Here is a 21,652-nt window from a genome sequence, read left to right as displayed (position 1 = left end):
AGTAATTTTATGAGTAAAGAAAGTTAAACTTTGAGGGCATGTGAAAGAAGAGCTTAAAATTAAATGTGTTCATAGACTTAAACTTATAATTAAATAAAAGAACTAAACAAGCTTAAAACACATTATTGTAAGATTTCCATATCAGTTAATGTGGAAGCAGTAGACACTGGACCTTTAACAAAACACTACAGACACAGTGAAATAAAACTGGGGAATTGTTTACTGTGTTTTCGTACTCTTGTAAATCAGTGTAAAATGCATGCATGGGTAAAACATGATTTGTGGTTAGTGTAATGGGATGAATTCTGCAACACAGAGCTAACCTTTACAAATGTGGATAGTCTTTGCTCTGTTAAAGAAGGCACAAACATCATTTAGTTCCTTTAACTGTCCCAGAAGATTTGTAATTTATTAAACTGTGGAGACTGCAGATTTAGGAGGTTGGGAAGATCTGGAAGCCAGTGAATATGGTGCTGGCGCTGGCCTGGCCTGTCAGGATGGTGTTCGTCTTGACTGTCTTCAGTGAGACCACGTCGCCAACTTCCAGCTCCAGAACTGCCGTGCCAGAGACGACCAGAAACCCATTATACTGGTCACACAATTCCATGTCACTTACACCATTTTTCTCCAACTTCAGGCACACCTAGAAGATCACAAGTCACACACAGGAATCTTATTTATTATAAGATTGTAAACAAGCATTCCTTATATAAGAATTATTTCAAGAGGTGTGACTGCATTTTACACAAACTTTACTAAAGTTGTTTTTGTAAGAATCTAAATAATAAAAAAAACAAACAAAAGAACAAAAAACAAAAGGGAAAACATACATAATTAAAAATATTTAGAATTACTAACTAAACACAAACAAAACAAACAATATTGTAAATAGTAGAAATCATGAAAATCATCGCAACTTTATATTCTAAAAGATTTGTGTATTTTACATTTATTTTCCAACATAATGAGGAAATACAAAAATATAAAAGACAAAGATTAGCTTAAAGACAGGCAGAAATAAAGTAATGGAGAAAAAAATCCTCTTTTATGGGCTTTTTCCAAAATGTTTAACAATCATTGCTAACGATGAATTTTACAATCAAACAATCGAACCTATCAAAATGTATGAAATGTGATCACTGGAGTTGTTGTAGTTCCCCCTCCCTGATAATGCATATTAATTTACAGTTTTCTGAATATTTCCCAATTTGGAATCAAAATCCAGAATGAAGTATTTTTGTTAATGTAGAAATATTTAATTTCAAGTAAGAATTCAAGAGATATTTAAATATAGTGAAGCGAAAGTAAAACTTTGATATCAATGTTCTCATTGTGGATACTGTTCCCTTTTACTATCAGGTGGAATTATTACGAGGCTTTTAATATCCATCCATCCATCCATCCATCCATTCGCTTCCGCTTCTCCTTTTTCAGGGTCGCGGGGGGCGCTGGAGCCTATCCCAGCTGTCATGGGGCGAGAGGCGGGGTACACCCTGGACAGGTCGCCAGTCTGTCGCAGGGCCAACACACAGGGACAGACAACCATTCACACTCACATTCGCTCGCACATTCACACCTAGTGGCAATTTGGTTTATCCAATTAACCTATCCCCACAAGTTGCATGTCTTTGGACGGTGGGAGGAAGCCGGAGTACCCGGAGAGAACCCACGCAAACACGGGGAGAACATGCAAACTCCACACAGAAAGACCCCGGCCTGATGTTGGAATTGAACTCAGGACCTTCTTGCTGTGCGGCAACAGTGCTAACCACCGTGCCACCGTGCTGCCCGGCTTTTAATATTCATACTTTAAGTTGTAAGTACTGAGCTTTAAAGTTGAGCAGGATACATGACAGCAGTTTAATCTATACAATATTGGAACAATAAAAAGGAGAAGGACAAAGATGAACTTGGCAGAAACAGAAAACACAGAGTAGTTTTACAAGTAGAAGTTATCCATACTCACCTTGTACCTTCCTGAGATGTGGTAACTGAAGAAATATATGCCTCTGTTGGTGCAGGTGTACGTTGTCTCATTTGTCAGTCTTTCTCCTCGAAACGGTTCATTCTCTTCAGCCAAAATTGGTCTGTGGGAGATTTACAGATCAACAACGGTTGTTTGTTTTTTTGTTTTTTTTAATTTTTGAGTTATGCTAGTTCTTACAAAACAAAGAGCTGTGGTTGTTTTTTATTCATAGCAATGTGTGTATTAGAGATGTGCAAAGCAGCCGGTATTTGTATCTGTATTCGTATTTGTTGAGGAGGGAAAAGTATTTGTATTTGTATTTGTATTCGAGTAATATTTAAAATAGGTGTAAAAATCCATTTTTTTGTGTTACACTTCTAACAAACATTATAGTGTAAGTATTCTTTATTTATATCCATTATAATTATTATGGATATGCAATATTAGTTGATGTTTTCCCATAAATCCAGCAATGAACATGTAACAAGGAACATCATTGAAAAGAAAATAACAGCCACTGGCTGTTATGTTATTTATGTGATTGCCAGATGGCTCAGCAGCAGCAACACTCTTCTATTTGGTTCCCCAAATCCATGTGGGGAGTTTCAGCTAAGTTAATGAGTGACAACTACACAAGCACTGTTTTAACCTTTTTAACCGAACATTAACGTTACTCTGTCAACAGCCTATTGTGTAAATTACCGAGCTAACAGAGCTACGTAAAGAGAACGAACACCAGAGCACCCGACTGCAGACGTCAATAATGCAGCGCAATGGCATAATCTCCAGATCTTCGCGAAAGTTATAAACCGGAACCCAGTTAAGGTACAAAAATATCGATTCAACAAAAATCGTGATGCAGTTCATTCTTTTTTCGCTCAGCCGAGCCTTCTCTGTTGCTGTGTGGAGCAGCCCGTGTCAGTCACCTCTTTCACACGTCACTCACTCATCTGGTCATGTTCTGCGGTCTCATAAGGAAACTCAGGTTTTTGATATAAAAGTTTTTCTTGTTCCTGAACACAAATATTTTTAAAAATATTTGTTCGAAATAAATATTCGTAAAAAACACGTTATTTGTGCCTTTATGAATACCGTATTCGTGTTCGACTCCACCCCTAGTGTGTATCATAGATCTAAGCTTTATCCAGACAATAAAATGTTGTCTCTTTAGCTGACAGTGAAAGAGCTTTCGAAATGGTCAGTATGACCTAAAAGCAACATATAACTAGCAGTGAAAAGCTGTTTTTCTCAATCTACTGCTTACTGTGAGCGACAAGTTAATATCACAAAGACTTGGTTGTGTCAGTTAAGAGAGTTTTGTATTTGTGTTTCAGTTCAGATGGTCAGAAGAAGATCTCAGGGCCACTGCTCGCTCATGATGTAAGGACTTGTCCATCCCTGTACAATTTGCCTTTTTGACTCTGATGAAAACCACATTTTAAAAGAGTAACATCTTGTTGGGTTGAAAAAGTTTAAAAACCACTATTTGAAACAATAACCACCTCAGGATAATGTTTAATGAGGTCATAAATCGAAGGAGCTGAGTGTCGTTTTTCTATTAATCTGATTTTTTGGACCAGTCACCCCCTGCTGGCCAGTAGAAAGAATGCAGGTTTAAGCAGTGGCTGCACTTTTCAGACCTGGAAGCTATTGCCATCTCTCATATACAGTCTACGGTTCAACTAACATTACACAGTGTTGATGAATCTGTTACTGACTGTTCATGTTTTTAAGCAAAAATCTAAAACTTGTTATGTGTGGAGACTTTACTATATGCTGCTATTTTAGTCAGTGTTATTTAAATAGAATAACTAAGTTAATCAGGTGCTCAGTGGTCACTTTATCCAATCAAACAGTTTTTCCCTTTTTGTTTCCTTACCACTGGCTTTGGGTAGTTTCTATATTTGCCTAGCAATCATGAAATAAAATACCACTCTTTTTTCACTCTGAAGATTTAAAACTTTCAGCGCACTGACCCATTGAAGATGATGGGAGTATCTGCTGGTGATGATGTCGTAGATTTCAAGGAGAAATAGGATTGTTGTTGGCTGAAGGGGCTTCCCTTCGGCCCGGGTAGACCGGGTAATCCCCTAGTGCCTGGTTGGCCTGGGTCCCCTTTCAGTCCAGGTCGCCCTGGAGGACCCATTGGACCAGGTTCTCCTTTCTGACCCCTCATGCTATGATCTGCCTCACCTGCTCATGCAAATAAACAGTTATTACACAGCATAAAAATATCAGTGGAAATTGAAACTGAGGTACAAGATAATCAGTTACTTTTTGGCCAGCGTGGCAAATGCACCATTGAAGTGTTTTTAAATCTGTTAATGAAGAAGTCCTCTGACTAAATAGATGTTTTAGTAATAGGAATCAAAACCTGCACTCCATATAGTGTACAGTTAATATTGAGTATTTATTCTCTTTGTGTGCAGTCTGCGCTCACCGGGGTCTCCCTTCTCTCCTTTAGTACCATCATTGCCGTTGGGCCCATGAGTGCCTGGTATCCCAGGAATCCCAGGGAATCCCCCATTGCAGGACTGCATGTCAGCTGGAGTGATGTGAACCAGAAACAGCAACACTGCAGTACTGCAGCTCAGCCACTGGAGGGCCTGATCACAAAGATATGAGTTACCTTTCAAAAAAATGGGCCCTCATATAAAAAAACCCCCAAAACAAAACATAAAAATAAAATAAAATAAAGCTTTCAGAAGCATTTCCATCTAAGTGGAGCGACAAGCTACAAACTGAAGATATAATTTTTTAAAGATTGTATTGAATCCTTACAAAAATAATAAAATAAAATACAGAAAATACAGGAAAAAGGTTTAGGATAAGTACATTTGAGTCTTTAAAAAGAAATCTGTGAAAGACAAGAGCTATAAAACATTTAACTACACTTAAAAAGTGAAAGATCATTGACACAGATTTGAATCCAGCATGAACAACCATTCAGCAAGAAATGTGAGGAAACCCAACACTTCTGTACAAGTCTGTACATTTTTGTCTGGCTAGCTTTTTAGTATCTGTCAAAATCATCTCACCATTTGCAGGTAATGAAGTGTTTCCTGCTGCAGCGGAGCGATAAGCTGATGGGGAGCGGAGATGAAGACTTTTCGTCGTGCTTCACTGTGACTGCCACAGCTCAATCGGGCGAAAAAAGAGGAAGTGAAACTCAAGAGAGCAAGAAGAAAAACTATTGGTGTCACTATTAATCCTTTCTGGGGTACAACACTAATTCTTCACTCTGTAGGAACTTACATGGACAAATCCAATCTGTGCCCCCCCTATTGGGTTTTGAAGATACTGCAGCAGTCTTTAATAGGCCGTTTAGGTCACCATAGAAATATGGTCTGGTCTAATTATTAGGGCTTTCTCTGTATTGCTGTAGGCTCTTAACCTTGCAATGAAAATTGCCTTGAGATGATGATGTTGTTGTGATTTGGTGGTGTGTGAATAAAAGTTAATAGAATAGCTGGGGTACCTGGAGAGAACCCATGCAGAAATGGGGGAGCATGCAAACTCTACACTGGAGTCCACAGACCTCAAGATTAAAACCTATGGCTGTCTTCCTGTGAGGTAACATTACTTACCACTGCGCCATTAAATATACTTATTCAACATGAAACACCCAATAATCACGAAAAATGAATGAAATAAATGTTACATCTAATTTGACATTGGTTATGAACAATATCAAGGAGGAAGCGCTGAAGTCTTAAACTGAACAAAGATTTATTGTTTTTGCATCATGAACATCCAAAAATGATTTGCTTTTTAACTATATATATGATAGTACATACTCTTAACTGCATGTTTGGAAATGCTGCACTGATTTTACAGTTTTTTTTAAAAAAAGCTTGTCTCTTCTTCAAACTCTTATGCTACATCTAAAAATATAACGTCAGTTATTCAGTTTTATTTTTTATTCAACACTGGTTTAAGACCATTTATTTATCTTGGAGGAATATAAACCAACATCATCACATCAGATATCATTTTACAACCCATGTGAAACTGATTGGATCCATGAAGCAAAAATACATTTTTATAGGGAAATAACTGTCTTTTTGAAAAGAGGTGGCATGGGTAATATGCTATGTACTTCATTAATGAGGTTCTTTCTCCCACAGCAAGATGATTGAAAATCATATGATGCAATCACCCTACACTTGAATGCTAAAACATACAACTTTAGAGCTGAAATACATGATACAAAAACATTTTGGCCCCTTCTTCATAACAACTCAGGGTCGGGGGAAAATTTTCTTAGAACTCATCCACCTGGATAACTCAGTTAGGATGATGTTTATTGACAAATGTCCTGACAAAGACAGCTGTAGTTGATCAGTGTCTTTGTGTTTTTATGCTTTTAAGTCCAAATTTAACCAATAAAGAACTTTTGCATTAAATGGCTCAAATATATAATGTTATTGTGAAGTATATTGTGAAGTGAAAATATAGCAAAACAAAATGGAAATTACATCCATCAGTCTTATTTACAGTCTACCAATAATTTCCAGCATGTTATATATTTCAATTCATCTACTTTTTCCTGTTTGTTCTGTTCTCATTTGATTCTTTATGATTATTGCATTTAGTCAGTTTTACCCAAGAAAGTAATTTTTTTCTGAAACCTTCTAAGGAAGTGAAACTGTTTCAGATAAGGTCAGAGAAGTCTCCACCAAATGAAGAATTGATGATGAAGCATCACTGAGTGCATCGGATTAAAAAAATCTTTCCTCTAAATTAACATTTTGTTCTGTTTTTCTATCAACTTCTTTTTTATTGTTAGAAAAACACGGTGTTTCCAGGCAGTGTGCGGCTGAACTCCTAACCTCAGCCTGGATGTTGGTATCTGTTCCACAAAATATTTGATTTCCTCCACATTATGTAGCTGGTGTTTATTTTTAATAATGGCATCCTGTTAATTTGCTAGTTTGGCGTTTTCTCTTCTCACATCCTCTTTCATTTCTTGCATTTTAGATCGCAGCAGCAAATTATCTACGAAGTGGTAGGACATGTATAATCACAGAGCAGTGTCAGCAGATGCTGAGACACGTCGTGCCCAGGTCGCCAACTCCATTGCTAAAGACCTTGAAACTTCAGTTGACCTTCAGATTAGCTCCATTCCCTGAAGCACAGAGAACTTCATGGAATTGGTTTCCATGACCAAGAAGTTCCAGCCAAGTCTTACCTCACCAAGAGTAATGCAAAGCGCCAGATGCAGTGGTGTAAAGTACACCCCTACTGGAGTCTAGAGCAGTGACGATGTATTTTTTGGAGTGGCGAATCACACTTCTCTGTCTGGTAATCCGATGGACGACTCTGGGTTTGGCAGTTGCCAGGAGAACTTTTCTGCATTGTGCCACGTTTGGTGGAGGGGGGGATTATGGTGTGAGCTTGTTTTTCCCAGTGGCGCTACAGTGCTCTGCCCCTTAGCTTCAGTGAAAAGAACTCATGTTGCTTTAACGTACATATTAACATACTAAAATTTGGACAATTTCATGCTCCCAGCTTTGCGGGAACAGTTTGAGGATGATCCCGTCCTGTTCCAATGTAAATGCACATAAGTGCATATAGTTAGGCCCATAAAGCATTGATGAGCAGGTCTGGTGTGGAAGAACTTAACTGGCCTGCACAGAATCCTGATCTTAACCTGATTGAACACCTTTAGGATGAATTAGAGCGGAGACTGTCAGGCCTGATCTTCCAACATCAGTCTGACCTCATGAATGCACTTCTGGAAGAATGATCAATAATTCCATCAAAACAGTCCTAAACTTGGAAAGCCTTCCCAGAAGATTTGAAGCTGTTATAGGTGCAAAAGCTCAACGGACGTCATATTAGACCCAGCTGATTAAAAATGGGATTTCACTGACATTCGTGTGTGTGAAGGCAGACGAGTGAATGCTTTTGACAATGTAATGTATGTGTCCACTCATGGTCACTAACTATGGTATGATAAGTCATTCATAGCTGCATGTAAACAAACACCTCCACATTCATTCACTTCATACTGGGGAAACTAAGTCCCTGATTGTCTTCCTTTCATCGCAACAGCAACCGAAGCAAATCCCTTTTTTCTGCTCTGGTCATGCAGTTGAGAGTGTGGAGGATAGATATTGTTATCTTAATGCACCACAATCATCTAAACCTATTCCACAGGTTTGATTATTGAACATCACATAGTACCTGTCATCATCCTGGGTCTCCAACTCAGTATTTTAAGGTTTTTTTGGTATTTGGGTTTTTGTGTTTAAGTTTGTTTTTCGGTAATATTAGTACGTTGTTGTTTTCCCAGGTCATGTATCACATCCTCTGTTTGTAGTGAGTTCATATCCTAGTTTGTTCTCTTTTTGTGATCCCTTTCTGTATCCCCAGTCATGTCCCTGTGTCTCTCTGGTCTCCCTGTTTTCTGTCTCCATTGTGGTTTGATTTCCCTGTTTGTTCTTATGTCTTAGTCCTGGTCTCTGTGTTAGTCACTTCATGTTTTATTTTAACATTACCTCTTCTCGTGTGCGCTCAGTTTTACTTCCTCTGTCTCATCGGTTAGATTCTGTCCAGTTGTTTTCCCAGGTGTGTCCACTCTGCCCTAATCCCCTCCTGTGTCTGTGTCTCCCTCTGTTCTGTGTCGTGTCCTCCCTCGTGATGTATGTAGTCTCTGACAGTCAATTTTACTCAAATTTCAAATCGACTTTTTTTACTGATTTTGTTCTCTTTGCTCTGTGTGTGTGTGTGTGTGCGTCATCATTGAAACTGTGGTCATTTTTGAAGTGAACAGAAAAAGAAAATATATAATAAATGGAGACATTAATTCAAAGAATCGCAACAACACAAAGGCTTTTGGTTGATGCTCAGCTCTTTATTTGGTTTGTTTGTTTGTTTGAATGTCTGATGGGACATTCTGTGCTTAAATGTGAACTCGAGATAATGATGGAAATTAGAAAGATCAAACTCTGTTAGGAAATACATTTAAAAATCACACCCACTAATATCAACTGAGTCTGCAATATAAAACCAACTTTATGAAACTGAACAAGAGAAAAAGAACAGAACCATCGACAGTCAGTTACAGACACAAACATCTTCTCCATTTGAAGTGTCAGCTTTTCAACTGATAGGAACTCAGAGCTGATTCAGCAGAAAGAGAATAAAATGGTGCACGTTGGCTGTTGAATATAAATGAAAAATGAAAATGACAAATAAACAGTCTGTGCTTTTTACAAAGGTAAATGGATCATTGTGAAGAAAGAGTAAGAAAATGTTTTCATGTTGTTTCAGTTGTTCAGCTGTCAAACTGTTTTCTGTTTCCTGTCCCGGGGGTGGTCAGTGAGAGTGAAGCAAGAAGCCAGAGAAGATGCTGTATCCGTTTCGTGTCCCTCTCATTGCTCTGTAGTCTTTAGTCTCCAACCAAACCTCTTGATCTTTTGACACGTACACTGCCAGGCCACCAGAAGTCACCTAGAATCAGTGGAGTTCGGAAATTAAATGGAGGATGTATCTATTTCAGAGGTTAATACACTCTGACCCAATAACAGGAATTGTTATCGTCTGATGCTTGTACCTGTCTCCCCGTCTGCCGATGATCACAGAACGATGCCAGCAGCATGTTGTCACGCTTCAGCAACACACACAGTTTTTCATCTAACGAGGCGTGGTACACAAAGTAGTACGTTCCTGGGACCCGACACCTACATGCGACACAACAACACAATGAAGATGATTCTATACAAGTGGATTTGTTTCTTATGTCTTATGTCATATTGGGAAGAATTACTTTGTTCAAAACAGAGAGTTATCAAAATGTTATTCTCAGTTAACTCTGGAATATTTGGTAACAAGGAAATTTCAGGACTGGACTTCCACAGGTGGTATCCCCTCAGTTCAGTGATGTGGATGGGTGAGTGATTATTTTTTGCAATGTAGTACGTCTCAGCAACTACGAGGTGCAATCATAAAGTTTCAAGACTTTTGATGCCCGTTTCAATTCAGTTCCTTTGCTTCTGCACATTTGGACTGCTTTCTAGAGCAATCAGTAGAAGACCTAATCTAACCTCAAAGCCTTTGTTGTTAAACCCTTAAGATTTTTGAGAGATTTTTGGCAAGAGGAAGTCACAGAGTGCTAAATCTGGGGAATCGAGTGGATGGGAAAGACGCAAAGACTGGATGCAAAGACGCTTGGTGTAACTCATGAAGCAAGAAGAACATGGAGCTTGATCGGGGTCATCTGAGAACCTTCACAGACATGGAGCTTGATGACTGGAATTAACTGTGCATGACCCTGCAGTGTTTTGATGTATGCAGGTTTATACACCACTCTGCTTTTAATCATTACTTATTATTAATCTCTGGATGTCTTCCACATTTTGTCTTTTGTCCTGTTTTCCTCCCTCACCCCAAACTGGTCATAGCAGATGCCTGCCCCTGCCTGAGCCTTGTTTTGTTGAGGACCTCTTCCTGTTAAAAGGGAGTTTTTCCTTCACTCTGTCACCAAGTGCATGGGGTTGTTTGGTTGTTGGGGTTTTCTCTGTATTACTTTGTGATTTTTAACTTACAATATAAAGTACCTTGAGACAAGTGTTTTTGTGATTCGCTATTTAAATAAAATAGTAGACATGCTCATGTGCAGTCCTCCAAAATCCTAATTATGACGGTGTGGATTGGTCAAATGGTGATTGGTTGACAAAGGGAAGGGAGCAACAATGAAGCTCACCAGTTTCATGGTTTTAACATTCAGCTGTAATAACTTGACTCTTCCCCTATGCCGTAGAAGTTGCACACAGGCTGGTGTACGGCAAGAGCTGCTAAATCATAAAGTCCTCAAGTTGTAGTTGTCATCATTAGTGATGATCCTGGACATGGCAGACACATCAGTTCGAAGGATAAGTTGATCCTTCAACATTTGAGATGTGCACAACAAGATGATCTCGATAGAGTTGTAGTCGGACTTTGAATCTAGTGTTGTCTCTGATTGTTATAGTATGAATGCTTGAACTCTATGATCATTATGAAATGTATTATTATGAAAGTTTGAGCAGGAATCATCGTTGCCATCAGGTTTCACTGCTGAATGAGTCTGTACAATTTTGAACCTAACATCAATCATTCAACATTAAACTGGCAAACACACCTACAGTGATCGGTCTGGCCTGAAAGAAAAATGTCTCACCTGAAGCGTCCTGTGTTTATGTTGTAGTCATCGTTGATGTTGGTGATCGCATCTGTGAACTTAATGACGCTGGCTTTATCCGGGTATTGGTTTGTCGCTCGGGCCACACTGAAGGCCGCCTGCTGCTGGACTACAACAGCCCTGCAGCAACAGAGAGTATTTTTTTAATAGAAGCAGCTAATTAATGCAGAACAACTGCAGTGGACTGTTTTTTTTAACAGTGAACATGATGCAGCTCATCTTGAATCCTCCCTTTGCAATACTTGCCTTCCCATAACGCATGATTCTGCTTCTTCTTCATTCACCTCTTTTGACTGTCATCATGTTTATGCATCACTCTGCATTTAATCATTACTTATAATAATAACAATAATAATAATAATAATAATAATAATAATAATAATAATAATAATAATGATGATAATAATAATGATGTATAATTTATTGATCCACATGGGGAAATTATTAATCTCTGGCTGTCTTCCACACTTTCCGCTTGTCCTGTCTTCCTTCCCTCACCCCCATATGGTCGTAGCATTTGGCTGTCCCTCCCTGAGTCTGGAGGTTTCTTCCTGTTAAAGGGGAGTTTTTCCTTCCTGCCAAGGGCTTACTCATAAGGGGTTGTTTGATTTTGGGGGGGTTTCGCTCCTACGTTATTTTAGAGTCTTAACTCAACAATATGAAGTGCCTTGAAGCAACTATTTTTTTGATTTGGAACTATTTACAAAAAATTTAATTAAAATGAATGAATGAATTAAACATAGGTTTAAAAAATAAACTCATTAGCAGTTATATATTTCATATAGTTAAATCAAGGAATGGCCTTTTTTGTTTCATATAATCAATGTAGCACGCATAAAGCTGGAGCAGCATTTAACCTGCTTTAGGTTGCGAGCAGTTGTCTCATTTGGCCAGGGTATAATCCAGCTTTGACAGTTTACTGAGTGAACTGTTGAACTGTTTGCCTACCCTTGTTCTCCTGGTTCTCCTGGAGGTCCAGCAGTTCCTGGGGTACCTGGCTTCCCAGACTCCCCAATCTGACCTCTTTTACCAGGGGGCCCCTTTGGGCCGGGCTCCCCCTTCTCTCCTTTCTGAGGTCCGAGACCACCTTGCAACTTTGCTCCTAAAGAAACAAGTTCGAAGCATTAGTACATTAATGTAATTACTTTCCTCTGTGATCAGTAACGTAAGGGATTACAATCTGACATTTAGTTCAATTAATCCAGGAGCCGTAAATCTGACCAGCACTTAAACAGAAGTCACTTTGGTTTCAGCAGACAGACTTTTGCAGATGATTATACCACGTGCAAGTCCCAATAATTCCAATGTTCAGATGTATGAATGTGTGCATTCATAGCTCTGCCGCTAACATTAGCCACAGGGATTGCTTCCAGAGCCATCTATGGTCATCTATGGTTGCAGTGGAATCGTTTTGGTTATGAAGGCTTCTAAGTGAGTGATAAGACCCAGGAATATATGTGTGGCAGGCCTAAGAAGCGCTGGCTGAATGACCTAAATACAGTGCTTTGTTTCTTCTCTCCTTTTGTAGAGGATACATTGGTGGCAAAATGATTTTTCCCTTATCATAACCTGCTTTTACACAGCTATGTTCTAGATACCTGGATCTCCTTTCTCTCCTTTTTGTCCATCACGACCATCTCTTCCAGGAAGCCCAGGAATACCTGAAGATGGTCAGAAAGTTCTAATGAAACTCAAAAACCAATAGAGTACAAAAACACATCAGTCTCAACAATCATGAGTACAAAAATGCACTCACCTGGCATTCCGGGCATCCCTGTAGCTGGACAGGTCTCCATAGCGATTAGCCCGGATATTGCCAATGAGAGCAGGGCTCCAATTATGAGCAAACAATGGTGGAGCATGATGGCTAAATCCTGAGAGGGAGGAGAGGCGATGGGAAAAGATGAAAAGCAAATAATGGAACAAAAAAAGAGAAAAACAAAGAAAATAGGAAAATCAATGATGCCCCCCCCATGTCTTAACTTATATTGGTAGATAGACTGTAGTGATGAGGATTTATGAAGGGGTTTTATATAAAATAAAGAAATGAATATTTTGCAAGCATCTTTATGGCTCCACATTACTGTACTGACATCATAATCAATCTAGCCCTCTTTGGTTCCTTAAGCTATTTTAAAAGAACTGTGATGTTATTTTTGGTCAGATCTCTCTTGAAAAGACATTTTTAATGTGAGTTACATTTTTTACCTGGATAAGTACCCAAAATGTAACAATATCTTTGCTTCCACCTTGTGATAGATGTACTCTTTCTGGCTTAAAATAGCTTAATATCGTTCATGAGAAAAATGTTAGTCATATTTTTCACAGATTATAGGCCAATAAGTCATTTATAACAAGTCATGTATTGCTCTAGGCACATGGATGAGGAGAATGGATTAGGGAAGGAAAGCAAAGAAAAAGAGGAATGAAAGGAGAGGAGGAAACAAGGACGACATCGGGGAAAGAAAGAAGCGCTGAAATAACAACAAGTGCAAAATTATTTATCAGAAACAGAAAGGTTTTTTTTTTATCAGTTATTGAATTCCTCTGTTAATGCACGGGACACTCAAACATGATAAACAAACAGGAAACAGGAGACCCTTTCAATGAACGCTTCAGTGTAACAAACAGATCAGTCAGTAGCTGAACAGATAATTCATCATAAATGTAAAAACCTCACCTGAGAGAAAAGACGGGAGAATAAAACCAACCACGATGAGTTAAACGCAAACTGAAGAGACGCTTGGAGTCGTGTTACAGTCGCACAAGGAAACCAAAGTCAAAAGCAAAGATTCAGCAGCTTTACGTCACTGATTATTTTCTGTGCTGAGCAAATGAAGTTCTGCATTTCTGGGTTTTACTGACAGCTGGACACACAAGAAAGAAAGAGAGAACAGAGAAGCAAATCCTAAACTAGAAAGTTAGCAAAGTTACCAGAACCTAAAAAAAGGCTCCAGTTTTCTTCTTTTAATCTTTCCAAAAGATTTCTGAACATTTCAGATGTTGTCTGCAGTTGTCAGATGAGGTCTTGGTGATGCATAAGGAATGGGGTGGTTTTGTCATTGTCAAGAAATCCAATTAAATAAACAAAATTAACCACACCATTGTCTATTCATCATCAAACTGATATATAATATTCTGTACGCTTTTTTTCCTTAACTCATTTCAACTCAATTTCCTTTCCACGATTCTAAAATATTACACCACATAGACTCAATGAAATAATCACAACCTGTAATCTATTGATTCTTGTTTCTGGACATGAATTTTATTGGGGATTTTTTTCCATTTTGCTAATCAAGATTTTCTGCCCTTACGGTCTTATATATATTAATCCCTCTCTATATACACAAGCTTAATATTTTCCACTTTAAAGGCCAAAACATTTGGAGACTGGCATGTGCCAAAAAGACTCAAATTCAACTCACCCATGTTTCAGATTTTTGTAGTTTTTATATTTTCAATATGTTGTTATTTGCATTATCATTGGCTTCTACATTGCTTGCTGAGGGATTTTGTCATTGTTGTTGCTGTTTAAATGAGTTTGGATTCCTCCATCAGCTGACACAGAATCACTGTGGATGCGGTGAAAGGATGTGCTGCATGCCATGGCATGCCACCTACAAGGCATGCAGCTGGTGTGTTTTAGCTCTACTGACACAAAATATCACATTACATCAAATTTATGTATTAAATTTATATTTACTCTACATTTTGTATCATTGTTGATCTTTTTTTATTATTTAACTGGTTGCTGTAACACAGTTTCTCAGACTTCTGGGATAAATAAAGACTTTTATATTCATAATATGGATCGGGTTAGGATATAAAAACGACTGTGCTAAATGCTTAAATTTAGCACAGTCGATACCTCAATTTAGGAAAAGATTAAGGTTTAAGTTACATTTGCAACAGCTCTGATTTTGTATCCCCCTTTATGGTTGCCATGATGATGCATTTTGCCTGGAAAAACTACCTGCTGCATTACTCGTAATGTTGTGCTCACTGTTTTGCCCTCAGACCAAGCTCTTCGTTTTTCAGTGTAATTTAAATTACAAGCAATGTGAGCAGTTTAGTTACTTTTTAAAATAAACAAACTGACTGACTCTTGGGGTCCTGACCAAGCTTGACTGACTCTTTACAAAGGCAACCTAATCATGAATGTTATTAGTTTGTGAACCACCACAGTGAAACTGGCATAAAAAGTGGGATTATGAAAGAAGAAGATTCTGAAATGTTTCTGACTCATGACAGAATCTGAAGAACAGATTTGAGCAATTCAACCAAATGTACACACAAACAGAAGTTAGAGGTCTGCTGAGATACAAAAGTTTACCAAAAGAAGAAGTGCGAACAACAGAACATGTTTCACTTCCCTCACCACCTTAGGAGGGGCTCACATTAAATATTCCTGTTTGATAAATTAGACAGCTAAAGGGTGATGGGCAGTAAGAGTTGTTTGTGCATGGGCAGAAATTTAAAAAAAAGAGAGAGAGAGATAGGAGGAGTTTCATCTCTACACAGAGAGTTCAGACTCAGGGGGTAAAATGTTAGCATCACTCCATCTCATCACTTGCACCTGGATAGGACAAATCACACCACTCATTTTGGGGGATTTGATGTGGTGCTTTGCACATACATTGACCTCAATTAAAACACTGACCATTTTTAATATGAGCAGCCATATTAACAGTTACACATATATGTATATATATATTGTAATGTTCCCATATGTTCTCAAGAACCAGACGTTTTGATCTCAGTTTGTCTGTTTATTCAGTAACACAGGCAAATGGGCCATTAACTCCGGGGAGAGTGCTCCAGTACAACCCACTCTCTTCAGCCCCGGACAGTCACAACAACAACAAGGACCCCCCTCCCCTTCCCGCACACACTAACTCCCTTTGTCCTGCAGCACAACCAAACATGTACCTTAAAGAAACAACAACAGTGTGCAGAGATAGCCAACCTGTCACTTAACCATCGTTACAATATATTTAAAAAATAGGATACCCCAAAGATTTTATTTTTTATGTTTTTCCTTAAAAACTTTGCAGCCATTCACAAAATCCATTCCATACATTTTGGACTTTTAACTGTATTTTCACAAGTTTTACAGTTTTTCCAGCTACTCCACTGAGTCTTCAATTACTGCAACAAAGCATAAAACACTGTTATCTAAAACTACAACTGTTTTACAGCAGTGGATTTTTGAAACTATTCCTGAATGTTCTTGAGATGACCTGCAGACGACATCTTCTTCAGTGAGAAATAATGGGCTTGGTGCTGACTGATATATTACAATCTGTATCTGTGAGTACTGGAATGCAAAGTGCATGTATTTGGAAAAAAACAAAAACTTTTAAAAGCATCAATCTTTAACTCTAGCCTTGTCTGTTTCATTGAATCATGTCCATTGTTTAGTAGTTAACCTAGCATGTGAAAGCTCTCTGGTTCAATATCAGGAGAAGATACAAATCGCTGGGAGGTTTGTATCTGAAACACGCTGTGGCGTGTTTCGATTTGAAATAGATTGAAATAGATCCATTTGACCCCTTTCCATTTGAAATAGTTTTTTCTTCTATTGTATTGCATAAGATCACAGCAGCTGCATCCACTTTTAGTGCATTTTAAGTATGGATCACCTTAGCCAGCGACTGACTTGCAAGACGATCTGTAGTTCATATAAGCACATTGTCCCAAAGACTAATGCCTGGCCTAAGAACCCACCTTAGCTGGTTGTGACTGAGTGCTTTAGGTGCCTTTGCCTTTGCAATTAATCAATAGCAAATGAAAACAGAATCCCAGAGTTTTTACTTTACTGGATGCTACAGATGAATAAAATTTCATTTATCAAATTGTATGAAAGTATATTTCTCATTGATTTAATCTCAGCAGACACAATCACAGTGAATAATAGCCTTCAATTTTATTTTATCAGTGCCAATAATCAAAGTTTACATGAGTCTGACATGAGTAGACACAAAATTACCTGCTTACATGTTCACATGAAATTGTGTTCTCTAGATGATAATGCATGTTAATGCTGTGATGCTGCTTTTAAAACAACAACTGAAATATGAGATTTTTAGATATTAAACTGACAAAGTGATGCAGTCTGGTGTTTGAGCACAGACTCCATTGTGAAGTTAAATTTCTGAGCGTACAGCTGAACTTTATGCTGGACTTGGGAAGAGCAGGAAGCCGTTGAAGATGATCTTTTTTTCCCTGTTCTCCCTGGTATCAGTAGATCCCTGGTTTTCCCTAAAGGACTCAAGCCAGACCTTCTGTCCAACTGTGAGCTGTAAAACCACACCACCTGACAGCACCTGAAAGGCAACACAGCTGATCAAGTCGAGGCTTTGTGACAAAATGTTGCAGTCAGTGTAAAGAATAGCCCAAGGCAATATACAGGGATATTATTAGAGGAGGATTTCTTTTAGATAAACAGATATTTGTGTGGCTGTTTGATCAAATGTTTTCCCTCCATGTTTCTCACTGGAGCTGAAACCAACCTGCTCAGATTGCCTGTTTGATCTGTTATAATCACAGAATCCCAGGGTTCTTCTTGGTCCATCATAGACTATTTGCAGGCACATGCTGACCTAAAAATACACAACACACAAATGTTTGGAAGAAATTTGGAAAAGCTTATAAAGCTTTCACTGTATTTAACACAAAACGTGGCTGTCAAGATGATAGTATAAGCCACACTAATATGCACAATATGTATGATTTATTTTACAGTGGAACAGACAGGAGCGAGTTACCTTGGCCACAGAGTGGAAGTTGAAGTAATAGGTACCCTGTACTCTGCAGGTGAAGACACCTGTGCGTGTGTCAAGATCACCATTTGTGTTGACCACAGCTTTTTGGTAGGTTATTTTCTGATGCACAAACACACACACAAAGAGGAAAACAATAACCTTGTAACTAAAAACTGTAAGAGAAAAACGAGAGGCTGTTGTTTATGAAGCAGTGTTAGGGCCGCATTAAAAAACAGAAAAAATATTGATTATTTGATTTCAAAGTCAAAATTTTGAGATTAAGGTCAAAAAGGGGCAGTTGTTTGGCTTCAAATGAAAACTGCAATCTCCACATTTGGAATTTTTTCTTAAAATAGTACTTTGAGTTGACTTTTCTTAATGTGGTCCTAACACCTAATAGTAGCTGCTTCATCTACTGATGGTCTCATAATTTTTACAATAATATTTATTTTATGACGAGAGTTGTGTGTAGTATAAAAGTAACCTCTTATGGCTGCTAGGAAAGCTGTTGACAGTCAGGACTCTGTACTAGACACACAAACTGTGACTTAAAACTGAAACAATCTGCATGGGTAGATAATGCTAAGGGGAGGTGACAAACTCATGTGTGTGACATTAAGAGGGACACATGTCCAGATATTGCATCTGTGACTAAAAATATGAGAAATGAAACATCTGAGGGAGTGAAAGGTGTGATGGGCAACCTGGTTGAAGGTAGGATAAGTGTTGTCGGTCCTGATCACTGAGAAGGCCGAACGGGACTGCTGCTGAGAGGTGTGTCTTCCTAAGAGAACACACACACACACACACACACAAGTATGAATGATGTGTTTAATGTGTAATTTATAAGGTAGAAATCATGGCAATGTTATGAGACTGGACACTCAATGCTGGTGGCCACTCGATACTCTGATGTTACACTGTGTGTGCTTATGAGTAACATGTGAATGTCACAAATTATGTACAAGATGCTGGATAACTGTTTAACTACATATGCTAGCTTAAACTTACCAGTAAAGAGAAGAAACTCTCATTTCCACGTTGCCCTGCTTTATTATCCATTGTGTAAGTTATTGTGTACTCAATATGAGTTCAGCATTATGTTTGCTGTGTTTTAAAAGATATACTCTGTATGTTAGTATATGGCGAGGTCAGAAATGATCTCTTCATTACCTTGGGACAACCTGCCGTCTGGGCCGGGAGTACCTGGGGGGCCATCCTCACCCGCTTTCCCCAAATCTCCACGGAAACCTTTTGGGCCCTGGGGTCCTTGCGTGCCCCGATTTCCCACCTCTCCTTTCTGCCTCAGTAGGCTGGCTGTATCCACTGGGCCTTGAATCATCACAGCTACAAATAGAAAATGAATTATTCCACACCAGTCTTTGAGTTTTATATCAGTTGAGGGGTGATAAAAGCACCTGTGAAGACTTTGTTTCTTATTTATACATCCAGCAATTACACAGTAACATTATCAGTCATTATCAGTGGAGCGCATCTGTCTCTTTAGTGTAGTGGTTCTGTAAAACATGGAACATCAAACTGTAAACTAAAATTTCGAAGCACACCAGCAAATAGAAAAACACTGCAAAAGCACACAAAACACAGAAGGACGTTGAATAAAAACACAACAGTAGAGAGATAATAAAGTAAAGGAAGAGCTGGAAAAGCGACAGAAACTGAAACGTGTGAAGAATTGCACTGAGGCGAGCTGAAAAGAAGCAGAGGATTCACAGTGAGAGAAAGAAAGATAAAGTAAAATGTGTTCTAAAAGAATAACATAATAATGCAGATAAATGATTGTTATAAGCAGCTATTCCATCGTGTTGTGTTTTTGTCTAATTCTGTTGTTTTTCTTCAAATTCTGTTGTTTTTATTCAGCTTCTGTTGTTTTTATTCAGCTTCTGTTGTTTATTTTTTTCAACTTCTGTATTGGCAGTTAAGATAAAATAAGTACATAAACCAAGTGCGGTAAGCAGGTTAATGTTTGTACGTTCAGCAGGGTGTTACCTGGCTCTCCCTTCTCTCCCTTCATTCCAGGCAACCCATTTCTGCCCGGAGCGCCGTTCACTCCTCGCTCACCATTAGCTCCTTTGCAGTTCACTTGACATTGGACAGCCTCCAGAAGTATGGCCACGCCCACCAAGACAGCTAGCCCATAATTACCACCCATGGTCCAAAACACTGGATTTAACATTTGATTGCAAAGATGAATCCAGTCAAAGTCAAGAGAGTTAAAAATAAGAAACTATGTAAGAAACAAAGTAAAGTCATAAGCATTCTGTATTTTTCTACATTTATTCTGCTACCTCAAGACACTTTATGTTTTGGACTCAAATTAGAAATGTTCACTTTTATTTCTGCAAATCCTGTAGAAACTTTATACAACAGATATTTCCAAGCATATATTCATAAATTTCAGTTGAAACAATTCAATAAACTGAATAGAGGATAAAATGACACATCACATTGTTGTTGTATTGTTTAAGACTAAACCGGTGACTAAACATTCATAATGCATCAAGTGTCAAACCTTCGGTACATTTAATTTACTAGAAATAACAAAATTAGTGGCTGATGTAAGTTTTTAGTTTAAGGGAAAGCTGGTTTACAAACAGACAAAACACTCAACATTAAGTTTAAGAAAAAAACTTATTTCATAAAATGAAAACTTCATGAAAAAATGTAGAGCAAATAAAGACATGCATAGATTTTTAAATTGATTTTGTTCTTGTTCACATTAATTGTAGCTAATTTATCTTTGATTAACAATCTCAAAGACTTGAAAGTTGGTCCAGAGATGATCCCACTGTGAACGTTATCATTAAGTTATTTAACATTTCTATTATATACACAGCCCTTCTGTTGACAAACAAATATTTAACAATATTCCATGTTTTCTGTGTGTTGAGGTGTTATTTTACTCACCTGTCGGGTTTTCTGATTGTTGGATCTTCAATGAAAGGACGGGATTTCCTTCTGTTGGTGAACAGACTTCTTATTAAAATGAAAAAATGAGTCAGTGGTTCATTCTGACACTTTCTGACATGCATACACACACACACACGAACACACACACACACACACACACACACACACACACACACACACACACACACTGTGCAAAATAAGTAAGGAAGTAAAACTCATGATCCGACAAGAACAGTGATTAAATAAAGGTTATAGTTTCAGTTCAGCATCACAAAGATCTTTTTGACTTGTCTGCACTGTGAGATGTACAAGTCTGTTTCACTTAAATATAAACTGTCTCGTTATAAACTTAAAGACAATCTGTTACACCTGATGTTGAAAAAAAAGAAAATATGGTTCATGATATGTGGTTTATTGATCACAGTTTCAAAGATAGATAGATAGATAGATAGATAGATAGATAGATAGATAGATAGATAGATAGATAGATAGATAGATAGATAGATAGATAGATAGATAGATAGATAGATAGATAGATAGATAGATAGATAGATAGATAGATAGATAGATAGAATTGAATTCAAAATCCTCACATACAAGGTCTTAAATAATCAGGCCCCATCTTATCTTAATGACCTTGTACCATATCACCCCATTAGAGCACTTCGCTCTCGCACTGCATGCTTACTTGTTGTTCCCACAGTATTTGAAAGTAGAATGGGAGGGAGAGTCTTCAGTTTTCAGGCCCCTCTTCTGTGGATCCAGCTTCCAGTTTGGATTCGGGAGACAGACACTATCTCTACT

General features: G+C 38.1%; 3 protein-coding genes across 3 annotated transcripts; all 3 read right to left on the bottom strand.

The window, feature by feature from the left end:
- Positions 1-202: 202 nt before the first annotated feature.
- Positions 203-5,199, bottom strand: LOC116317155 (complement C1q subcomponent subunit B-like). The gene is made up of 5 exons (XM_031735839.2): positions 5,005-5,199; positions 4,407-4,572; positions 3,943-4,159; positions 1,967-2,087; positions 203-643 (listed from the first exon to the last, which is right to left on the bottom strand). Exons 1-5 carry the CDS (start codon positions 5,005-5,007, stop codon positions 434-436), a joined length of 717 nt encoding a protein of 238 aa, XP_031591699.1. The 5' UTR covers positions 5,008-5,199; the 3' UTR covers positions 203-433.
- Positions 5,200-8,804: 3,605 nt separating this feature from the next.
- Positions 8,805-14,008, bottom strand: LOC116317160 (complement C1q subcomponent subunit C-like). Its single transcript, XM_031735845.2, has 7 exons — positions 13,834-14,008; positions 12,910-13,027; positions 12,752-12,814; positions 12,102-12,255; positions 11,133-11,273; positions 9,528-9,654; positions 8,805-9,424 (listed from the first exon to the last, which is right to left on the bottom strand). Exons 2-7 carry the CDS (start codon positions 13,013-13,015, stop codon positions 9,290-9,292), a joined length of 726 nt encoding a protein of 241 aa, XP_031591705.1. The 5' UTR covers positions 13,016-13,027; positions 13,834-14,008; the 3' UTR covers positions 8,805-9,289.
- Positions 14,009-16,955: 2,947 nt separating this feature from the next.
- Positions 16,956-20,998, bottom strand: LOC116317151 (complement C1q subcomponent subunit C-like). The gene is made up of 7 exons (XM_039612766.1): positions 20,846-20,998; positions 19,928-20,101; positions 19,094-19,267; positions 18,625-18,704; positions 17,924-18,040; positions 17,669-17,758; positions 16,956-17,482 (listed from the first exon to the last, which is right to left on the bottom strand). Exons 2-7 carry the CDS (start codon positions 20,088-20,090, stop codon positions 17,330-17,332), a joined length of 777 nt encoding a protein of 258 aa, XP_039468700.1. The 5' UTR covers positions 20,091-20,101; positions 20,846-20,998; the 3' UTR covers positions 16,956-17,329.
- Positions 20,999-21,652: the final 654 nt, after the last annotated feature.

This window comes from Oreochromis aureus, linkage group 5, assembly GCF_013358895.1.
Source record: "Oreochromis aureus strain Israel breed Guangdong linkage group 5, ZZ_aureus, whole genome shotgun sequence".
Taxonomy (NCBI): domain Eukaryota; kingdom Metazoa; phylum Chordata; class Actinopteri; order Cichliformes; family Cichlidae; genus Oreochromis; species Oreochromis aureus.
Note: the sequence above shows the minus strand (reverse complement) of the source record. Positions and strands in the feature narration are given on the sequence as shown.

What these genes read in the sequence shown, in the direction of transcription:
- LOC116317155 (XM_031735839.2), bottom strand. An exon ending in AGGAGAGAAGGGAGACCCCG is followed by an intron (nt 4,160 to 4,406) that starts GTGAGCGCAGAC and finishes TTGCATGAGCAG; the next exon opens with GTGAGGCAGATCATAGCATG. An exon ending in ACATCTCAGGAAGGTACAAG is followed by an intron (nt 644 to 1,966) that starts GTGAGTATGGAT and finishes GTGATCTTCTAG; the next exon opens with GTGTGCCTGAAGTTGGAGAA.
- LOC116317160 (XM_031735845.2), bottom strand. Translation starts at nt 13,015, where the DNA reads ATGCTCCACCATTGTTTGCTCATAATTGGAGCCCTGCTCTCATTGGCA. An exon ending in AGGAGAGAAAGGAGATCCAG is followed by an intron (nt 12,256 to 12,751) that starts GTATCTAGAACA and finishes TTGTTTCTTTAG; the next exon opens with GAGCAAAGTTGCAAGGTGGT. An exon ending in ATCGGCAGACGGGGAGACAG is followed by an intron (nt 9,425 to 9,527) that starts GTACAAGCATCA and finishes CACTGATTCTAG; the next exon opens with GTGACTTCTGGTGGCCTGGC.
- LOC116317151 (XM_039612766.1), bottom strand. Translation starts at nt 20,090, where the DNA reads ATGGGTGGTAATTATGGGCTAGCTGTCTTGGTGGGCGTGGCCATACTT. An exon ending in AGACGGCAGGTTGTCCCAAG is followed by an intron (nt 18,705 to 19,093) that starts GTAATGAAGAGA and finishes GTGTTCTCTTAG; the next exon opens with GAAGACACACCTCTCAGCAG. An exon ending in CAAACAGGCAATCTGAGCAG is followed by an intron (nt 17,483 to 17,668) that starts GTTGGTTTCAGC and finishes GTTGCCTTTCAG; the next exon opens with GTGCTGTCAGGTGGTGTGGT.